Source organism: Mesitornis unicolor, unplaced genomic scaffold, assembly GCF_000695765.1.
Source record: "Mesitornis unicolor isolate BGI_N332 unplaced genomic scaffold, ASM69576v1 scaffold9055, whole genome shotgun sequence".
NCBI lineage: Eukaryota > Metazoa > Chordata > Aves > Mesitornithiformes > Mesitornithidae > Mesitornis > Mesitornis unicolor.
Window position 1 is genome coordinate 46,516 of NW_010187592.1, and position 22,314 is coordinate 68,829.

Genomic DNA, 22,314 nt, shown 5'->3' on the forward strand with positions numbered 1-22,314 from the left:
TTCAGTTGCCTTCTCAAGCTACATATTATGCTACGTGCATTACATCCATCCTGTTGAAGAACTAAAATCAGAAGTACCAGCTGCAAGTAAGCAAATGATGAACTAGCTATTGCTGTTCAGATTGAGCTCCTTTCATCTCCTTGGAATTACTTTCAAGTTAGTGATGTCAGTATGATAATATCACTTTAAAGTGCAGGTTTGTGTCTTTCCAAGCACTTTGATATCCATGGACGCTGTGCCCTATCGCCTCCCTTACACTGACAGTCATCTGCCCCCTTAGTAAAATGATTCAAAGAGCTAGACTGCAGAAAAGGTTTTTAGGAGTAAGCTTAGCATTCTCAACGATTGAAGCCTGACTACTTCTCCCCTGTGATATTCAGAATTGCTAAATTCTCATACTGTTGCTGTACTGCTGGATTTGGCATGTAACTAACTTTTTTTAAACTACCAGACTCTTTGTGGTTCAGAGCAAGATAGATGCATTCAATCTATTCAGTTCTTAATTATACACAGCAATAAAAAAATACTAACTTAACCTTGCAAGAAATAGGGCATTCATCAAAAGTTACTTCAATAAATACGTACTCTTAATTTTGTTTGATACAGGCAGATGGTGCTACAAGTGATGACCTTGATTTACATGATGACCGCCTTTCTTACCTCTCAGCTCCTGGAAGTGAATATTCTATGTACAGCACAGACAGTAGACACACATCTGATTACGAAGACACAGATACAGAAGGGGGTGCTTATACTGATCAAGAGCTGGATGAAACTCTGAATGATGAGGTTGGGACTCCTCCCGAGTCTGCTATTACACGTTCTTCTGAACCTGTTAGAGAGGATTCTTCAGGAATGCATCATGAAACTCAGACTTACCCTACTTATGCAACTCAAGCTCAGCCACAGCCAAATCTCAGAATAGATTCTTCAGGATTTAAAACAACTACTTCTCAGCCGGTAAGAAAGTAATTTTATACATGGACCACTAAGCATTTACTTCAGGCTGCAAGTTTTCTTGAACAAGAAATCTGTGTTTATAGTCTGCTTACCAGTATTGTGAGTGCATACAAGAAACTGTCAGCAGCAGCAGTAATATGTTATAATGAATTGGAGAATCAGCTTGCCCTACCTGTTTTAATGACTCATTCTGTCAGGAGGGTCATGGAAGTACCATTCTACTTTAACTAAATGTTTTGTTTCTTTAATCTTCAACATAATGAATTTTTGGAAGTGCTAGTGCATGATACTTTTTCAGTACATTTCATTCTACATCTAGCTGTGTTGATCAAAGCATCATTTAAACTATTTTAATATAAATTAAAAAGTCATACGGTGATTCAATAGCAGTATATTTAAAATATTTTAAACACTTCACAGAAAGCAGAAGCCTCACCTGCAGTCCCTTACCTTTCCCCGTCGCCTGAATCAAACCCTGCAACCTCATCAACCTCTGCAGTAAATGCTAATGTAAACATAACTAATGTCAGACTGGAGGAGCCTACTGCTGCTCCTTACAACTCTTACCAACCACAAGCGGGCCCCTTAAGAACATCAAGTACTGAGGGAGCTCATATAGTCCTAAGAGATCAAGAGCCATCATCCTTATCGCCGCACATAGATCCAGCAAAGGTACCTGTGCTGCATTGTTGCGCTGATTTCCTGCTATACATCAAGCTAGCACATGATCATTTTGTTTTGCCCTTATTTGGAGAATTCCTTCTATTTTTTTTTTCTTACAAGAGATCATGCAGGTTAAAAAACAGTGCACCTGAATTTCTAAGCATCATCTACTGTTTTGTGTGCATGGCTTCAAACTATATACTTTTCACTTCTCAAAAAGATGACATTTTTTTAAAAAAAGCTGCATTCTGTATTTTGATTTTACTTCACATGTGACTTTTTTTAGCTTGGCGATGTTCTGTGTATTAATGAGGCCTTGAGAAAAGTCCTTAAAATGACACTAGATATTTGTATACTTTAAATCATGCCAAATCCTTAATCATGAAGATTAATCCAGCTTGTTGGGTGACTTTATATCCTTCCCCAGCAATACCAGAACTAACTGAAATATGTAATTTCCTTTATTTCCATTCTTCCTGCCTCCTGTGAAAAAGTGTGTGTGCCCCCTTTCCAAATGCCAAACTCCCAACTTGAGAGACTGTTACCTTTGTCTTTCCCTTTTATTGTGCTTATGTTTTTGCTTAAAAAATAGGGCTGGGATATCTTAAATCACCAAGTTCAGCTTCCTGTGATTGCAAACAGCTGCATCAAATTATTCTGTTTTTAAACAAATTAAAGGCAATATTTAAAACTTGTTTCAAATACTACATTTCAAATGCAGCTGCAGTTACTCTTCATTTTAACTGAAAAGTGTGCCTGTCCCTTTAACAGACATACCGAAAGGATCCATATATTAACGAAGAAGCATCCAGACAGAGCTACGTCTTAAAACAGCCAGCAATTAATCACCCAGTACAGAGACAGGAAAGAGACCCAAATCTGATCTACGAATCCCAGGCTCAGTATGCAGAAAAACAACCGAGTAGGGACTATGAACAGTCGACGTATAGGTATGATTCTACAAACTATGTAGATCAATTTTCTCGTGGTTATGACCCTCGCCTACATTACGATGACCGTGTGCCTCCCTATGAGGAACACTGGGCATATTACGATGAAAAACAGCCCTACAACCAAACGAGAACAGCTTATGAAAACCAGCCTCCTAGGGATCTTGATTCCAGGCAAAACATAGAAGAGAGCACAGAACGTAGCTATTATTCAGCACAACCGCGTTTTGAGGAACCCCCTCCGATGAGCTATGATGGCAGACCTCGCTATGAGCATGCACCCAAAAACTTCAGCTTACCGCAAGTGCGATATGAAGAGCAACACACTGTTGGATATGACACACATGGTAGATATAAACAAGAAGCTCAGCCATACCAGTCAGCCATATCTCGATCTCCTGAACCGAAGCAGTACTTTGATCCACATATAAGGGGCTATGAACAAGGTCCTCCTCAAGCTTATAATGCTAAAGCTGGACAATATGAGCCTTCTCATAGCACTTCGGGTGTTTCTCTTCCTCCTCCCTCTTCATCACAAACCAAACCAGAAGTTTTGCCTTCTAACAGTAAGCCACTGCCTACACCACCATCTCTAGCGGAGGAAGAAGAAGACCCAGCCATGAAACCACAGTCTGTGCGAAGTAGGGTTAAGATATTTGAAAGAAGGAGATCACCATCTTTGGAAAAAATGAAGGACCCAAGTGATACATCAGTTGTCAAGGTAAGTCATTTAAATATTTTAATTCCTGCTTTTTGCTATTGAGGCCACATTGCAAGAAGTAAAATACTGTCTTGGAAAGAAGGCTTTACTGCTTGTGGAATAGCCTTCTAGCAACCTAATTGCAGTATGTTATAAGAGCAGAAGCTGAAAACTTTTGTGAAAACACTGAAGAAGATCTTGCCATGCTGAAAACTCCTCCAATTCATCTTTCACTAGTATTTAATTTTGGTTTTCCTTTTGGGAGTAGGTGGGCAGGGAGCAGTCTTAATTTTCTTAAAGTGCTATATCTTTCCGAATGTTAAATATCTAAGAATATGCTGTTCTTTTCTTCACAGCCTCCAGAGCTAGCACCTAAGCCTACGCTCACAACTGTGAGTGGTCCAAAACCAACTTCTCAAAGCCAGTATGAACATGACAAAACAACTTACAGGTAGGTGCACAACTTACTGAAAACTCAGTTTAATTAATGTGAGATTAGAATATTCAGAAAACAGTGGTTAAAATAGGAAACTGCAGTGGAGAATTGGATTGTGTCAGTATGATTTCTGTGTCAACAGTAGGACAGGGCATAAAGTCCGTTTCATGAACGTGCTTGCTGGGAAGTAGGAGAAGGACACTATTTTCTTCTGTGTTTTTGAGGAAAAAAACTTTGTAAAAGAGATTAAAATATTGGCTATGTTTAGTTGAGATAATTAGAGTGTGAAACAAAAGGACAAAGGTAAGGGGAAAAGGAAACAAGGATTTTCTTATCTTATGCTGCCACATCTAATTTCCATGCAGTATAGGTTAAAAACACAAGGTGTACAATTTGAAGAAATACCTTTCAATTGCTTTATTTCTAGCTAGACTGTAAAACAGAATTTTAATTCAGGTACTTGTGCTTGGGCAACTGTTCATTATTATTCTTGGTTAGGGCCCCAGAACCACAGAGACCTCAAGTGAAGCAACCTGAAGATATTGTGCGTTCAAATCATTATGATCCTGAAGAGGATGAAGAGTATTATCGAAAGCAGCTCTCATACTTTGATCGCAGGAGTTTTGAAAACAAGCCATCTGCCCAGGTTGCTGCCAGCCATCATTCTGAGCCCACTAAACCAATACATTCACAGAATCAGCTGAATTTCGCCAATTATTCTAAGTAAGTTTGGGAGATTTATTTATTTTTATTTTTATTTTTCTCTCTGAAAAAGGAGGAAGTCATATAGGACTACAACAGAAATTCTGCCTTCATCAGTGGTATTCCAGGGGTTCATGGTACCTAATTGAAGTTCTTTTGTATTCACAGTCAGTTTCTCTGTTTACACGTAGCTTTAGTTTGAAAACACATAACTGTAACTTTTTAATTTGGTAAATGCAGTGAATAATTTTTGAAGGTTTAAGGACCTTCACTATGTTATTTCTTTTGCTTACCACTTACTAGCAGAACATAACAGAGCATTGCCTTAGTCGAATACTGAGTGCTTAAACTCAGTGGTTAAATCTTTCAAAGAAAAGGTTTGGTTTATTCCAGTTCCGCATGCATTTATTCTGCAGACAGGCTTGTACATGTTAGCTGTGTTTAAAATTAGGAAACTGAGCCTTTAGGGAATATTGCTGAGGCCAGAATTTAATCTGTTGATGGAAACATCTGTTTCCTTACTGTTTTACTTCCTTGATGTGGAACATTTTGGTACAGAATTGTGTGAAAGCACATACGCAGATTTAGCTCAGGTAAAGAACTGTCTGTCTTGAAGGATACTTACACAAGCTTTGTGAGTACTCTCCACAGTCACCTGTATTTCCAAAATTTGTTTTGATTCAAACCATAACAATATTGGTAGCTGTTAACTCTGAAAAGCTACCTAGGTTTGCTGCATGTAGACTGAAAATTGAGCACTTCTGAAGGCTTTGGTTGCGTTCCTGCTTGAAATCTGGACTATTCAGGTCAAGCTGGAATTCTGGCACCCTTCATGTAAATGAGATCTTTAGAGTGACATAAGAAAGTAGCTTGCTGAGCTTTTATAGTGTTAGGTTGTATGTGCAACCTGTTTTTCATGTACTTGATACGTGTTCCAGTGCTTCCCTTAAAGGATTTGAGCTAGGACTCGGGAATCCTGTTCTTTGTATAATACTGTCTGCCATCTCCAGTGTCTTCCTCTGTGAACTGAGAATACTGAAATCTTTTAAAAAGCTTTTGATACGTTTTAAAGGGTTCACTTTTTTCCTATTCAGTAAGTGTACCTATGTTAACTATTTCTTACTACTTTATGTGGTAAGCAACAAATGCACATAGCAATCTGTAACCAGTTCTGAGTGTTTTCTCTTCTCACTTTTTTTTCCTATTCAGTAAGCGTACCTATGTTAACTATTTCTTATTTTACTACTTTATGTGGTAAGCAACAAATGCACATAGCAATCTGTAACCAGTTCTGAGTGTTTTCTCTTCTTTATCCTTTCTTTTCACTTGCTCTGTGTCTTCTGATGGAAAGATGGGTGCATATCTGTACTGCTCTATAGGCATCATAGGAAGAGACCTTAAAAAAAGTTTTGGCTGGTCTCATAACGCATTACAGTGGCTCTCAGAATTATGTTCCTATGTACAAAAGCCAACTTTACCCATTGTTTGTCCGTTTTGATTTGTAGACTCGGACTGTGTTGCCATTGTAAATACAACTAATGGTTCTTTGGAAGAAATGTAAGATTTCATCAAGTTAACTGTGGAGATTGTAAAATTATTCAGATGTAATTATTGTGTTATTCAGCACTAACATTTGTTATTCTCTGCGGTGTCACACAAACTGAAAAACATGAGAAATACACACAACTCTTGAAACGTTGCTGTAGAACAGCTGATAGTTGAGGGAGATTGTTCCGTAATTCTACCTCCCACTTCTGTCTGTCATGACACTTGAATTGTTTGAGTGCTGAGTTCTGGTGTTGTTTTTATTGGGAGTCAGAGTATAACTTCAGGGCTTGTACTTACAGTAAGATGACATCTTTCAAAGGAATAAGATAATAATGTTTTTAAGGTTGATAGTTTCATATCTTAGGGGACAAAAATGTGTTGTTCGTTTTATTTATGAAAGAATATAACCCTGAACACGAAGGTACAGGCATGGGAAAGAATTGACCTGGGGTAGTCCAGTGCAAATAGAAAAGACTAAAATATTAATGAAAGCAAGTGGAAAGAGGTAAACAAGAACACTACTTAGCTGGGCAGTAGTGCCTCTAGAAGCAAACTGCAGTGTTGTTGCATGGAAACACAAAGCAATTGCTGTCTTGAGAAAGCATTCATATTTAAGACGTACCTTTCACCAGCTTCCAGTTTGTACCCTGTTACTTGCTCATAATTCATCTTTTTTCCAGTGAGTTTATATGGTAATTGTTATTCTGTGAATAAACTCTTCTGAAAATAAACCAGACTAAATTTGGATGATATAGGAGCTGTTGACTATGCACACTCTTGCTCCTGCATAATCCATATAATGTATTCTGGGTACGGAGGACAGACTTTATGTATTCATGAGCAATAGCTACAATTTTTTTTTCTTTTTTAAATATTAATGTTAAACAATAAATTAGGGAAAGTTCTTTGCCACTAAGTAAGTACTGTGAAAGTACGTATTTTTCCCATTAAGAACAGCTTCATTTACTCTTCTAATTTGTTGGAGTTTTATTCACATACTTCAGGAAACATACCATTACTAGAGCTGCTTTGAACAGGTAATGCCGTATCTGCATGTTACAGTTGTCAGTAACTAGAATAAGGGATAGTTTCTCTTGATGAATCACTGGGCTGAGGCCAATTGGATGAGCTTCAACAAGGCCAAGTGCCGGGTCCTGCACTTCAGTCACAATAACCCCATGCAGCGCTACAGGCTTGGGGACGAGTGGCTGGAGCTGCCAGGCAGAAAAGGAGCTGGGGGTGTTGGTGGACAGCAGGATGACCATGAGCTAGCAATGTGCCCTTGTGGCCAAGAAGGCCAATGGCATCCTGGGGTGTATCAGAAGGGGTGGTTGTCGGGCAGAGAGGTTCTCCTTCCCCTCTACTCTGCCCTGGTGAGACCACATCTGGAATATTGTGTTCAGTTCTGGGCCCCTCAGTTCAAGAAGGACAGGGAATTGCTTGAAAGAGTCCAGCGTAGGGCTACAAAGATGATGAAGGGAGTGGAGCATCTTCCTTCTGAGGAGCGGCTGAGGGAGCTGGGTCTCTTTATCTTGGAGGAGAGTGAGGGGTGACCTCATTAATGGTTATAAATTTGTAAAGGGTGAGTGTCAGGAGGAAGGAGCCAGGCTCTGCTCTGTGATAGCCAAGGACAGGACAAGGGGCCATGGGAGCAAGCTGGAGCATAGGAGGTTCCATGTGAACATAAGGAAAGACTTTTTCCCTGTGAGGGTGTGCCAGAGCATGGCCCAGGCTGCCCAGAGAGGTTGTGGAGTCTCCTTCTCTGCAGACATTCAAAACCCGCCTGGCCGTGTTCCTGTGTGACCTGGTCTGGTGATCCTGCTCTGGCAGGGGTTGGACTGGGGGAGCTTTTGAGGTCCCTTCCAACTCCTAGCATTCTGTGATTCTGTGATTGATGAGAAAAATACTAGGATTTGTAAATTGACATGTTTCAGTGGATCTAGTTGGAGTGACTTATGAGGCTACTACCCCTGTGGCTGAGAGTAGTGGATTTGTTCCTGCTTGGTTCAGTGTAGTTAACTGCATTAGTTTGACATGCTGAGGAATGAAGTAGCTTATCTAAATTTTGTATTGAGTGCTCACATGAACAGTTGCAGCTCATCCGAGGAGGCGGTAAGGAACAGTGTCCTGTGTTATCTTAAGCTTTTTGAATGGAAACTGAAGATCAGCAATCAAGTTTGATAATTTTTCTATTCTATGTCGAGGCTTATCCTTGTAACCTGATGCCCACTGATTCATTCTAGTTGTTCATTTCTGCTTAATTTCTAATTAAAATAGCGGTTTTGTAACAAAAGTAATTAGAGGGACTTCATGTATACACTCAGAAGTTGTAAGCAAGCATTTTGTTGTAGACCACTTTCCTTGCATACAGGTTCTGAACAACATGGTTGAGATTGTGGCTGACCCTTGGTCAGGAGCCACAGAAGAATGTGCTTCGTATCAAGCACTGTTCTATGTTCGTGTTGTCACAGTGCGCTCTTCTGTTCCCTCCATCAAAATGCGCCACACTTCCCCATTGTTTTAATTCCTCAGAAAGCTGGCAAGCCATTCTGAGTAGGTGTGGAGTGTGTTGGGCTTTTTCTGTGTGCTTTTGCAGTGCTGCCCTTACGGGTTGACATTCCTCTCTGGGAAGCAGCTGCTATTCAGCTGGAATAAAGACAACACTGAGTGAGCGTGCAGTAATAACTTCTGTTATTGGATGAATGACTTTCTATAAAGTCAGTGGGAATAGAAGCTTATATAGCAGATCTGAAGCGATCATTTTGCAGCACTGATTTTAGAGACATGATCATACAGATGCTGTTTAGCTCACTGAGCATCACATTGATGTGGTCATCAAGCAGACTTTCAGAAGCTGATTAGCCCTTCTGTAGTTTCAAAACATGCTTTGAGGCAGTAAGAATGACGGTGTCTGGAATTGTTGCCTGTTAAATTTTTATGAGCATACAGAAAGGGAAGGAATGAGGGAAAGCTGTCCTCCTAATGTACAGTGTATTTTCTTGCATCATAAAAGCGAGATAAGCATTAAAAATCAAGGGAAAGTTGTCACTACACTTAGTTTTCTGTCTCTCCTAGTGTTCATAAACAGTTGTTCTAAGACATTCTTTTAGGGGTTGTTGAACACAATCAGAGGCGTTTTATGGTGTGGGCTCTGTTGTATGAATGTACCCTCAGTTACATGATCTGCAGTATGAAACCATCATTCTCTGTGTTAAGACTGAAGAAACGACTGCAAATTGGATCATAAGCGAGAGTGTTTGAATATGGGTTTTATTTTAGTTCATTTATTTCGATATATTGAATAAGCTTGTTTATGCAGACTGTATCAAATGGCTTAGTGTACTCTTGTTCTTACTTTCAATGTCGGTCAACTTGAGATCTTGATCGCCTGATTCACTGACAAAATCTCAGTAAATACAGTAGGTGATCATTGAACGTATACATACAGTAAAGGCCTTATCACTGTTAGAAGTAGTGTCTTTGTTTCAAGAACCTTCTCATATGAGGGCTGCTAGGACTAGCATAAGTGTGAAGAAATAATATACTCAAGATAGAATGACTGTTTTCTTTCATTCTTCTATTGCTGTTTGCTTTGCCATCACCTAGATTTCTTGGCTCTTACACTAGCTATGACTACTTGAAAAGGAACATCAAGTGGTAAGACTGTTTTTGATGTGAGGATGTCTTCAGGTGTACTCTCACTGTCACATTTCATCACGGGCATTATGTGCACTTAAAATTTTAAACATACAAATTTTGAAAATAAGTGCAATATATTGTTGACCAAAATTACGGGTATTTATTAAATCTGTTATTTCTTGAAAGAAACTTCTGGACAAATATTTCTAGTGTAAGAAAAACATTTTGAAAATAGGATTTTAGTTTTCTACACTATGCACATAAAGCTAGTGAAGCTTAAGCTGATCGCATTTCTAATTAAGATGGCATTTTAAAAATACCGGGTGTATTTAGAAAATTTGTACTAGAATCCATTGGCTAATTATGCTTTTCAAAAACAACCCACCCACCTTCCAGAAAAGTGGCTTTACCTTTTTATTTTGAAGACCTGGTGAATCAGAGAACACTTTTTCATTTAAATTACCACAGATTAAATTGGAAAATTAAATCTTTGTAGGCAATTACTCAAATACACCTGAAATGTCATCTGCCTTTTGTTTGCCATGGTTTGTGTTACTGATCTAAAGATTCAGTGGTGTCTCAAGTTCTTGTGCTTATCAATGAATGTTTTTATACTTGAGACAGGATATTAAAGAAAATAATGTTTTAGTGCTCATAGGAAGAGATGGAAATCGGGTGATCATGGAAGAAAAAAATAAGTGAATGCAGAAGCTCAGAGCCCTGAGGTAACCGAGGAGTGTCTTTTTTAAATTGTTGTTTCTTTTATTTCAGCAGGGGTAAACCAACTGATACCGAATCTATGGATAGGCCTGTTGGTGAAAAACGTTATGAGCCAGTTCCTCAAGTTACAACTCCTCCTCCTCCTGCTCCTTCAGTCCAGTATACACAACCTCAGTCAATTAACAGTCCTGTCCTGTCTCTCCCCGCACATCACAAGCCTGCACTTTCTGAAGGTGAGCATTTGGAAAGCTAACTTGTCTCATGTGATAACAAGTAACTTGTCTCATGTGGTAACAAGTAACTTGTTCTCTCATTGAAACTTGGAATAATTATTCATGAGAACAGCTTTTTACTGTAGTGATACAGAGTTTTGTGACATGATTTGGTGATCTTGTCCGAACTACAACTTCCATGTTTTAACAGACACTGTATGTGTCTGTTGCCTATTTAGTCAAGTCAGCAAAGATGAAGTAAAATTTCCAGTACTTAAAAATGTACCTCTCTATGCCTTGAACCAGAGTTGTGTAGGCATGAGTAATAGTTGTAGGCTTCTAAAAACAGAAAAAACATTGTTTTCACTTTCACATGAGGAGGATTGCCCAGTCCAACTGCATTTTCCAGATTATGCAAGTGCACAGTAATATTTCAGTACTGCTTCTGTTTGTACATGGTGGTAGTTTTTGGGTTGTTTTTTTGGTCATGGTATAAATCAGTCTAAGCTTCTTATTGAAATATCATACCATTGTATCTAGTTACCTGTTTAATGAGATGGTAGATGACTTGCCTAAACATCCAAAATATAATAGGAGGACAAATGGTCTAAGAGAGCTAAGCTGAACCTAATATATATGTATGTATTTTATATATGTATATAAAATTTTGTATAGTAGAATAAGAACTGACTACAACATATTCTATGCAGTAGTGTATGTAACTGGAGGCTTCTGATGGTTACTGATGAGTTCAAATATTTTTATTTGCGTTGCAGTTAACTCTGTGTCTGATCCTCCACCTCAGAATAAGCCAGCAATTTTCAGGTCCTCTAGAGAGGACACTGTACAGTCTACTTTTTATCCTCAGAAAAGCTTCCCTGACAAAGGCCCTGTTAATGGAACTGAACAGATTCAGAAAACAGTCACTCCTTCTTACAACCGCTTTACAACAAAACCTTACACTAGTGCTGCAAGGCCCTTTGAGCGCAAGTTTGAAAGTCCTAAATTCAACCATAATCTCTTGCCAAATGAAGCTCAACATAAACCTGAGTTGCCATCAAAATCTCCAAATTCTCCTCAACCAATTTTGAAAGCACACAGCTCATCGCAGCCTCCTGAGTTTGATAGTGGAATGGATACCTTTGCTGTACAGATCGACAAGCCTAAATATCAACCAAATAATGTTAATGCCGTGCCTAAAGCCATTCCTGTAAGGTAAGCTGCCACTTTATCTTTGCATTAGTAGTAGATCTGGAGGAGTTCATCTGTAAAACCTGTCAAATATATACAGATTGCTTTTTTTTTTTGCTATGCTTCCAATTTGTTGATGCATTAGTTCAGAGATTGATACTGGAACTCTGAAATTCTGCCAAAAGACATTGAAGAGCATTTGGATAGACACTTAATGTATGTCCTATGTCCCTGTGTCATTTTGCATCCTGTTATTAGAAAGTGGCATGGCTTTTATTTCCCATTTTCCATACTATTAATTATAAATATTCTGATAGATAATAGTAGTTTATCTTCTCAATTTGTTTCTAGAAGATGGGATTAATTTCCAAGGATAGCTATTTCACCAAGTTGTGTTCATTCTGTGTGCTTAGAGGGACCTCGTGGTACACAGGCACAGGGGACGTTTTAGAGGTAGTTGTAAGAAGAGAAAGTCACCTAGCGGTTTCATATTGGTTCTCTTCACTATGAGACAAAACAACTGCTTTAAAATGGCCTGTGCTTGCCTAATATGCTTTAACTATATCAAGAGCAACAGATAGTATTACAATCAAGCTGTTTGCTGATTTATTGAATTCTTTTCACTAATATTTGCGGAACAGTGTTATATTATTCTTTGATTTCAAAATAATAATATAATACATGAACCAGACTTGAAATCTTGCTTACTGCTTCAGTAGCTCAGAAGCAGAGTAGAAGAATGAATCCTGTTTGTTCTTAAGCACCTAAGAAACATTTTGAAGTTACACAGTTTTGTAGACTGCTAGAAATTTTGAAATTACTGGTTCTTTAAGTGAAATTCTTTAGAAATTGATCTGAAATCTACTGAAACTAGCCATTCGATAATGTTCTGTTTCTCTTTAGTTATGTACTGGCAAACTGGAAAAGATTATGTGGATGGGTTTTTATTTTGCAGACGTTGTTTCTAATGTGTATCTGAATAGAGGAGTTCAGTGTGGCGTCAATAGGAATTATTACTTCTCATGGCATTAAAGTAATAACAGAGTTTTGGGAGGAAAAGAAAAGTTTCAAATGTTAATGACATTGTTTCATTAAACTGAAGTGTGTAGCTGGGGCAAGCTCTTTCTGCGTAAGCCCAGAAGCAGGTGTTTGACAACAGAAGATTCAAGTGGTCCAAATTCTTGCTTTAACTACTTTCAGAATGCTTTCAGAGTTTGTGGGGTTTTTTGTAAAGTTTATCTTTTTGTGTCAGAACTTGAGCTACTTATCTTAGTTGTCCTGCACAATTGAGTCTGAGGTAGATGTAATGTTTTCCTACTCTAGACTGTGCTCTGTTAAAAAGTTAAAGGAAAATACGTCACTGATTTTGAGGAAGAAAATCCTGATAAAACTACTAGGCTTTCTGTCTTCTATTCAGCCCTTCAGCACTCGAGGATGAGGAAGAAGAAGATGGACACACTGTTGTAGCCACAGCAAGAGGTGTGTTTAACAGCAATGGTGGTGTGTTGAGCTCCATAGAGACTGGAGTTAGTATTATTATACCACAAGGAGCCATTCCAGAGGGAATAGAGCAAGAAATATATTTCAAAGTCTGCAGAGACAACAGTATACTTCCACCTTTGGACAAAGAGAAAGGTGAGTTCTAGCACTGTACACTGTCCTGTTATTTCACACAGCTACATTCTAACAACACTGAGATAGAATAAGAAAATGTCCTTCAATATATAACATGTATAATCTGTATCTTCATAAAGAAATGTGTCTTACAAGAACTACGAGGGAAGCAATATTCTGCTCAGTATTGAAAGTTGCAAGCAAGGTGAAGGCCCTGAGTTAATCCTTGAGAATATTTAATTTGTAGACTTCAGTACTGATTTAAAACTTAACTCGTGCACTAAAGAGAGGTTCTAAATGCTTTTTTTAAGCATTTTTGAAATTGTAGGTTCCCTCACAGGGAATTATTTTAGGTGTTGCAGGGATTTATTTAGGTGTTCTTAAATATCATCTGACAGTTTGGACCAAAAGAATTATGATTTAAACTAGTTTCACTTGAGTTAAGTATTTGGAATTTAATTCAACACTTGAAAATACTTTGCATTTTTTTTTATTTCTCTACAGAAAACCGCTTCACAGTTTAAAAAAAAATTCTGTTATATAAATAAAAATGTATTCCTGACTGTCTTATTAATAAAGGTTGAATAGTGTCTTGTAGTTTAATAATTTTTTCGTAGTAAGTCTGTCTTTCATACTGCTGGTCCAGTGTACATGTATTTTCTGACCTGGTAGATACCCAATTTCTTCAAGGCAAGAGACTAAAGGGGTTAATGTCATAAATTTGCAGTTAAAGCATTACTTGCAATCTGCAGTTACTTTGGATAATAAACAAATATAATAATGATTAATAAACCAAACAGCATGTTCCTTAACTGAATAATCTACATTAATATTGGAAGTTTTATACTGAAAATAGACCTATATGTGTGTATGCTTTGTCTGTTGACTGTTAGGATAGGGGCCATAGGCTCTTGAGCTGCTGAAGGCTTTATTCAGCTTAGTGTCCTATAAATCCATAAAAGCAGAACATCACAGCTGTAGCACGTAGAAACATGAACAAGGCTGCTTGCAGATTTGGGATTTTGTTTCTTTCGAAATCAGTGGCTAAAAAAAACCCCAAACACCAACATGATCTCTTCATCAGCCTTGTTAATGGTTTTTTGAGACTGTGATATGTTCTATTGAGAAGTCACTTGAGTGCTCTGAAAAAACTATGAGAAACAGTTTTGGTAAGTCCTGTTCTTTACTGACAGGTTCAGGTGTTCATCTTCTTCTCTAAAATGTAAGGCACTGAGTATCTCTGTAATACTTGGAACCTATTTCAGGAAGAATCAGTAACGGGTTTTTCTTTATCTTGACTCTAGGTGAAACACTTCTTAGCCCCTTGGTAATGTGTGGGCCTCATGGACTAAAATTCTTGAAGCCAGTGGAGCTCCGCCTGCCACATTGTGCGTCTATGACCCCTGATGGTTGGTCTTTTGCTCTAAAATCCTCCGACTCCTCGTCGGGTATGCTGTCCTCCCTCTGTCCTTTTGGGGCTTTTGGGTGCTATCGTATAATTTAAGTTAATTTGGCTAAAGGTGATGCTGTGTAATATAAAGAACTCAATCATTGTATTTGTGTCAAACTCTCCCATTTCACTTTCATTACAAATGTCTTTTTTGCATTTACTCATGGTGCAAATTCATAGCTAAAACCATGATAGCAGAAAAAGAGTAATATCTCTAGTCTATTAAATCTTATTGTCTTTTTCTATTCTGTCTTCTTTCTTGAGGACTGCCACAGCTGAATACACTTGAAATGATAGTCGCACTAAAATCGAGAGGAAATGATCATGTACCTCTGATTGGCCTTTGTAACATAACTGGTGTTTGTCTGTTGCTTAATTAACCATATAGGACTCTGGCAAATCTTAACAATCTGCATGCTCATAAATCATGATTTAACGCTTGTTAACTGTTTCCATGTGTGCAAGTTGATGCTAACAGTTGGGTCACTTAAGAAAACTATAGTGTTCAGTAAAAGCATTTACATTTTATTCTAACGTAGCTGGATTTTCCACAAGACTTTTCTTGCTTGCTTCTGCCTATTTCTCCACTACCGCCTTTTACCCAGAAGTTTCTGGCTGATAGTAAAAGTTGCAACTAGGTTGCAATTTTATTTACCTGCTCACTTTTACCTCAGTGTGGCTTTCTGGGATGAGGGGGAGAATGTACTGGCTGAAATTCAGTGAGGAGCCTAACTGAGAATTCTGGGCAGGTTTCAAGCAATTTCATGAAATGGCTGTGAGGTTACAGAGATTTAAAAAGGACTGTTTACACACCTGGGGAAAAAGTCTTAAGGTTTTATTCAGCTACCTTGAAAATTTATGGTGGAAGGTTCAAACCATTAATGTGTACGTATGATCTAAGTAATGACTGAACAATGTACTTCTGTATAGAGCATTTAAGTCACCATGTATGCATATCTTCCGTCACTAATGTATCTGTCACTGTCAACACCAAAGCACTGATGCTTTAAAAGATTAAAGCATCGATCCCCTTGATGGGGATTCAATAACCTAGAGGTATTAATGGCAATAATTTTTAGTTGGTTTTTATAAGCTGTTATATGCATGTGTTGCATGCATCTATTTAACAATGTGTGTGTACATGGCGGTGTTAAAACACGGGCTCACAAATAACAGGGTCCCAAAAGATACAACAACTATGTACAAAAATTACACAACAGTTTCTTTGTAACTAATAGCACCTGTTCATGAACTTACTTGAAGTGAAGGGAGAGGACTCAAATGATCTAAACGATAACTGAAGCTGCTGAGCTTTTTCTCCCTTTCCAAAGTGGGATATGTGTGTGTGTGCGCGCGTGTGCATGTGTGGATGAGAGCAAGAGCGTGTCTATTTAAACCCAACACTTTGTGTACTGTAAATATAACACCACATTCTGTTAATCTGAAATGGGATGTATATCATAACATTGCTCTTTTGAGACAAACTTTAAAATTAGGCAATTCTGTCTTATGATATGTAAGTAGACCATACTGTGTCTTAAATAAATAATTGTTTTCTCTCTTTCTAAATTAGTTGGTTATGGGACTCTGATTTTGGGGGTGGTTTTATAATAACAGTTTATACAATTCTGGGGTTTTTTCTCTCTCCAGTTGTCTTCTCTACCTCATCTTTTCTCAATGTATCCATGTTCTGTCCTGAAAGTGACATTCATTTGCACTTACTAACATTCTTTCTGCCACATTTAAGCCTCACATATAGATACTTTACTGTTAAACCCTTTCAAAAACTTGAATGATTCTGGTATTAAAACTGACTGAGGGAAAAAAGTTGCCTTTCATAGCCACACCTATTGGAATCTATTTAAAAAAAAAATCCTTCAGTATTTTTTTACTAATGCAATTTTACATAAGTATGGGGAAAACATCCTCAACAGCTAGAAGATGCACTGGCTACAGACTAATCCTTACTATATATTTAGGGAGAAAGGTTGGAAAAAAGTCTGCCATTGTCTCATGTACAAGACTAGGACCTGGTTGTCCTGCAGTCCTTTTTTTACTCTTCTAATATCATGTGAGTTTGGAATGGATTTCCTTGCATCCATAAAAAGAAAAACCCTCCAGCATTATTGAGCTTCTTGACTGAAATAAGTATTCTTGGCTGGTTGCAGTAAACGTTTTTGCATTCTCTAACTATACACAGCCTACTTCAGTTCTTTGTCAGATGTTTGACTGACCATCAGATGTTGCCATCACTCAGTGCATTGTGTACTTCATTTTGTTTTCATGAGTTCAAGAAAATTATGTGGAATTTACATCAGTCTCATTTAATACAGAGGACTCAGGTGCTTTCCAATACTTGCAAGGTACCTATAAGAAATCTGGGGAAGAACTGTTTACAAGGACATGTAGCAATAGGATGAGGAGTAATGGTTTTAAACAAGAAAAGGGTAGATTTAGGTTGGATGTTAGGAAAAAGTTCCTCAACACGAGGTGGTAGATCACTGGCACAGGTTGCCCAGAGAGGTGGTGCAGGCCCCATCCCTGGAGATGTTCAAGGTCAGGCTTGGTGGGGCTCTGAGCAACCTGACCTGGTAACAGTGTCCCTTCTCACTGCAGGGTTGGACTGGAGGAGCTTTAAATGTCCCTTCCAACCCAGTTCATTCTGTGAGTCTATGTTTGCAGTCTGTGTGACTGTGTTCTCTAACTTTTTGTGCATTTCTCAAGGCAGATCTGTTTTGGCCAAGCTATGTAATGTCACTTTATCTGGAAGGCTTGAGAGGAGTTCAGTGCATTTTTTTACAGTTCTGCTGTAGCAAAATGGCACTTCGTAGTGGGTTTAGATGAGTAAATGAATGCTTTTTCCAGTTGACAGATGACTGTGCAGATGGCATGTAACCTTTGTCTGTTGAGATGGTAGCTGATGACTTTCGCTTATAACCGAATGCAGCACAGCACCTTTGACCATGAGTAGATAAGATCTGTTGTAAAGATTAAGTATCTACCAGTTAACTAGAATCCCTTTTAGAACATTAATATTTTAGGCTTTTAAATGAGTGCTGGATGTAGCTACAAAATTACTACGATCCTGTCTGCAATAGTTTTCACAATAGAAAAATAAAAGTATGTCATAGTATTTAGTTAAAACGTGACTTCAGATTTCACACTTCAGAAGTGTTCCAAGAAACTTGAAAATGCATCCTACCCAGATCAGCTTTGAAGGTGTCTTATTTTTTTCTATCAGTTTAGGAAAGAGCCATTGAATACCTGATTAACTGCTAACACTTCTCAAATGGAAAGCACTGTGTTGGTGCTGTAGAGTAGAATGACTTGTATTTAACAGTTCCCGAGTGCCACAGCGTCTGTTTTGAATAACTGATCTATTCAACATTATATGAAAATAAAGGGTTATTTTTTTATTAATAACGTACAAACTGCAGGTTTTTTTAAAAGAAACCAAACAGATGTTGATTCAGAATTTAAAAACTCCTGTCCAAAAGCTTGGTTGTTTCAAGATGTACACTGTTTGACAGCAGATACTAAACACCAGCATTGTGTTTTCCTCCCACAGGTGACCCCAAAACCTGGCAGAACAAGTCTCTTCCCGGGGATCCAAACTATCTTGTTGGAGCAAACTGTGTCTCAGTCCTAATTGACCACTTCTAAATATTAAGTTAGTTGACTGATTAAATAATGTGAAACTGAGATGGACCTTACTTATAAACTGAACCACTCTACCAAGTATTAACTGTTCTCTAAGTGATAATGGATCTTAGTGTTTAAGCATCTTGCTTTAACTAACAGTGGTTTAGCAAGTACACTCTTTGAACCATGGTCACAATACATGCCACAAGCAGGGAGTGTACAGTGGGAACAAGGTAGGGGTTTTGCAGGTTCTGTATGCTTTGGTTTGTTGGTTGTTCTGTTGTGGTTTTTTGGTTTGCTTCCTTTTTTTTCTTTCTTTTTTTTTTTTCCAAAGACACTACTAGTTTTTCATTGTTTAAAATCTGAAAATACCAATGGAATATTCAGAGGAGCTGAATTTGGTTCATACTCCACTGGCGAAAACACAGAATTTGGCCTGCATTTTTACTACTGTGTGTTTGTAACTCACAAGACTGCATTTTGGTCTCTGGTTTTTAAATGGCTTTTGGTGTACGTGTCCAATGAAATGGCAATCAACTTGGAGTAGCACAGTTTAGATGTTTTCCTCTGCTGAGAGGCTAATGCAAACACATCTACTTACTGTATATGGAAACATTGTCATGAGAGCAGGGGGGAGGGGGAAAAGCATGTGGGATGACTATGGTTCAGTTGCCTCTGTGGATTTGTAAATTAACCACGTTATTACAGACCTATTAACCAGCAGGGATGCCTTACCCTCATGTTCTTAATAGTCTTAGCTCTCATAGTTCTCTGTATTAAGTTTGTATAGCTTTTGTGCTTACTTAGATAATACATCATGAGAGACTGGGGAAAGGGGAAAATATAACCCCGACTTGTGAGTTTGGTTTAGAGAATGAGTATTGTTTGTGTTCATCAGCCAGAAGACAACCAGAAGAAAATGATGGTATATTTTCTGCTATGCATTTGAAAACTTAGAGGTGTTATAGACTGCTTGTATATAGTGCGTGCATACCACTTTTGTTCTTGGTTTGTAAATTAACTTTTATAAGCTTTACCTTTTTATATATATAAATATATATAAAAACAAACAAAGTTTCTTAAGGATATCTTTGTATTCTCATACCTTTTGAGCCTTGAACTTTGACATCTGCAGCAATAAAGCAGCATTTCTACAATATACGAACAAGGACATTTTTTAAAAATGCACAAAGTTGTTACCTTTTTAAGTGCTGCATTTAAGAATATAACTTGGAATTCTCTACTTTGATTAAGTTCTTGAAAAGTATCCCTACTGTAATTTGTCATAAGGATGCTGTACTATGTGCCCTGAAATGTATTTTTTTACTAATAGACAATTTATTACGGCACACTGGCACTACTACTGTTTAGATAATATACCACTGCATTCTGTTAATGAGTTATTAGCTATTCAAGTGTGGCTGCTTTTTTTTTCTCTGCAGTTATTAAAATTACACGTTTCTAAATATACGGAATAAAACTGTTTTTAAAATAATAAAGGAGATTGTAGTACCTTATTGTTTCTTAAATGCATTTATGTGAACATGACTAAATCAGTTTTGTTTTTTTTCCTGTGTAATTAGACAGCTGGATTCTGCCGTATGTTGATACTCAAAGCAGAGCTCTTCTGTGGAGTCACTTGGAGTGCAGGCCTCTGGAATAATGAACTCCAGTGTGGATTCATTGAAATCCTCAATACAAGTAGGAGTGGTAGACTTGCCCCTGGAATTGCTGGCTTACTTGTTATATCTGCTCTTCCTGACTCTTCGATAGCGTTTTAGCATGTAGATTTACACATAGTCTAGTTACCCAATTTTAACAATATCCCTACAGAGTCCTGTTGTCAGGCCAGTGGCTAGCTAGTAAGCTACTGTTGTTCTGCAAGAGAAAATAAATTCCAGAAGTTATTTTTAAATCATGCTGGGAAACAGTGCATAACTGTGGTGTTTCCCTGCTGTACTTTAACTGACCAGTTTGTTTCTCAGGCATGACTTAGCCTAGAAGATGCGTTTGCTACGATTATTACTACTCCTCAACTCTTTAAGAGCAGGTAGAAAATTTGAATGGCAAAAAACTCATGCACGTTGGGATGGAATTTTTCATTGCCTTGATGATAATATATTGGTGGTGAGTTGTTTGAATCAACGGAAGGTTTCAAAATGGCATGCAAAGCATCTTGGAGGAAATTCTAATGCTAAAACTTTTAAGTGTTCTTTTCTAGATCAGATCTTAATAAGAAGTACGTGAAACACTACAAAATGAGTCAGTCATATTTGAGGAACCCTGGAGTTACACTGCATGGTGTCGTTTGTGTCTTGGGCCATCCTGTGTCTAGCATGCTGTAAGGTGTAAGTGTTCCACGGTGTTTTTACTATAGCGATCTAGATAATCTTTCGGCACTCCTTTTGAAGAGTGATTTGCCTTTTTGTCAAAATGAAAAAAGAAGTTACAGGTTTTGCTCTGCTGTCGTTTCGTAAGTGAAATAAGAAAGCCGATGCTTGAGCAGCCCATCAAAGGAATCTTTTGCCTACTTACAGGAATGTTTACTGAAGTGACTAATTTCAACTACATGCATGTTTTCCTTGTCATTAAATCCTATAACTTTTGTGTTGAAACATGGCCATTGAGAATAAATGTGCTAAAATAACACATTTTCTTCCTTCAAAATGCCAGGCGTTTTTAAAACTTGATCCTTGCAAGATTACATTCCTTACAAATTTTTTTATAGGCTAGGCTCTGCAGGAGGTAAGTTTATGTGTAATATTTTAATTTGCTGTAGTTCTCTATTCACTGTTTAATGTAAACTTCAAAAACTTCTTATCCCGGTTCTTCCTATTTATTTCAGCAGTGTACTGGCCAGTTTTAGCCCTGCAAATTGTACAGATGTTGTAGTAATGTAAATCTCAAGTCTTTTGCTAGTTTCTAAACAGATGGTTTCAATGGCAAAAACATACTCACTGGATACAGAATTTCTGATCATTTCTGACTTATGTTCTTGTTAAAATTTCTTACTTTATTTTTTCAAGAAGTAATGACTATTCAACTAGACATACACAACTAAATTACGATTGTGAAAGTGCTTTTCTGTTCCTGCCAACCTGGGTTGTGTGAAGCAAATCCACAGGGTTTAGGATCTGGTTGAAGATTCTTTGCTGTAATGTAATCTGCACCAGATGACAGAAATCAAAACCATACAGGCTTGGAGAATAAAAGGTGTTAAGTATGTCTGAAAAATGTCTTAGTATCTAAGTCACTTGTGAGGAAAGCATTTGTAGAAGCCTCACTGAGCCTTAGTGGTGGTCTGTTATGTGCAGGATTTTCTGGCAATGAGCTCCATCCACTGGCAAGATCAAATGAATGGGTGAAATAATTTTTCATTATATCCAAATGAACTGTGCCCTGTGAGCAAGCATCTGAGAATAAATAGGTTTAATGTTAGTGAAAGTCAGTGAAGCTGGCTGTTTGTGCACACACATGTAGACATGAGTAGTATTTGTTAGATTTTCACATTAGGTTGAATACTGTGGGCTACTTGGCTCTATGCCAAGCAGTTGTTATTCTGCTGACACTAAAATGATGATGCTGTCACTGAGTTTGGCTTGAAATCCAGTTTTGAGAAAGATTAAATGATGTTCTGGTGGGAAGCAATGATGCTGTGGTAGTTATCTTAATTAAAATTGAAACATTTACAGATCACTTGATTGCTGCAAGACGGAGTTTTAGCATCAGTGACTTTAAATAGTAACAGTTCTTACTGAGATATGCATAGAACAGGACCAAAAGCAGACTGTTGTTACCTACTAGTGCAGTTGTCTTGTTTTAGTGCTGCGGCAGTAGTAATAAAGGAGACCAAAAGTGGAGAAAGAGAAACACTTTCACATGCTGCT

General features: G+C 37.8%; 1 protein-coding gene across 1 annotated transcript in view; it reads left to right on the top strand.

Moving 5' to 3' along the window:
• TJP1 (tight junction protein 1) overlaps nucleotides 1-19,926 on the top strand; it is a 46,434-nt gene extending 26,508 nt beyond the window's left edge. Inside the window, 11 exon segments of the mRNA XM_010185505.1 lie at nucleotides 607-960; nucleotides 1,381-1,632; nucleotides 2,395-3,294; nucleotides 3,630-3,724; nucleotides 4,208-4,432; nucleotides 10,370-10,591; nucleotides 10,854-10,861; nucleotides 11,307-11,745; nucleotides 13,139-13,356; nucleotides 14,640-14,783; nucleotides 18,354-19,926. Coding sequence (XP_010183807.1) covers nucleotides 607-960; nucleotides 1,381-1,632; nucleotides 2,395-3,294; nucleotides 3,630-3,724; nucleotides 4,208-4,432; nucleotides 10,370-10,591; nucleotides 10,854-10,861; nucleotides 11,307-11,745; nucleotides 13,139-13,356; nucleotides 14,640-14,783; nucleotides 18,354-18,448 — 2,952 coding nt within the window. The 3' untranslated portion in view covers nucleotides 18,449-19,926.
• The last annotated feature ends 2,388 nt before the right edge of the window (nucleotides 19,927-22,314 follow it).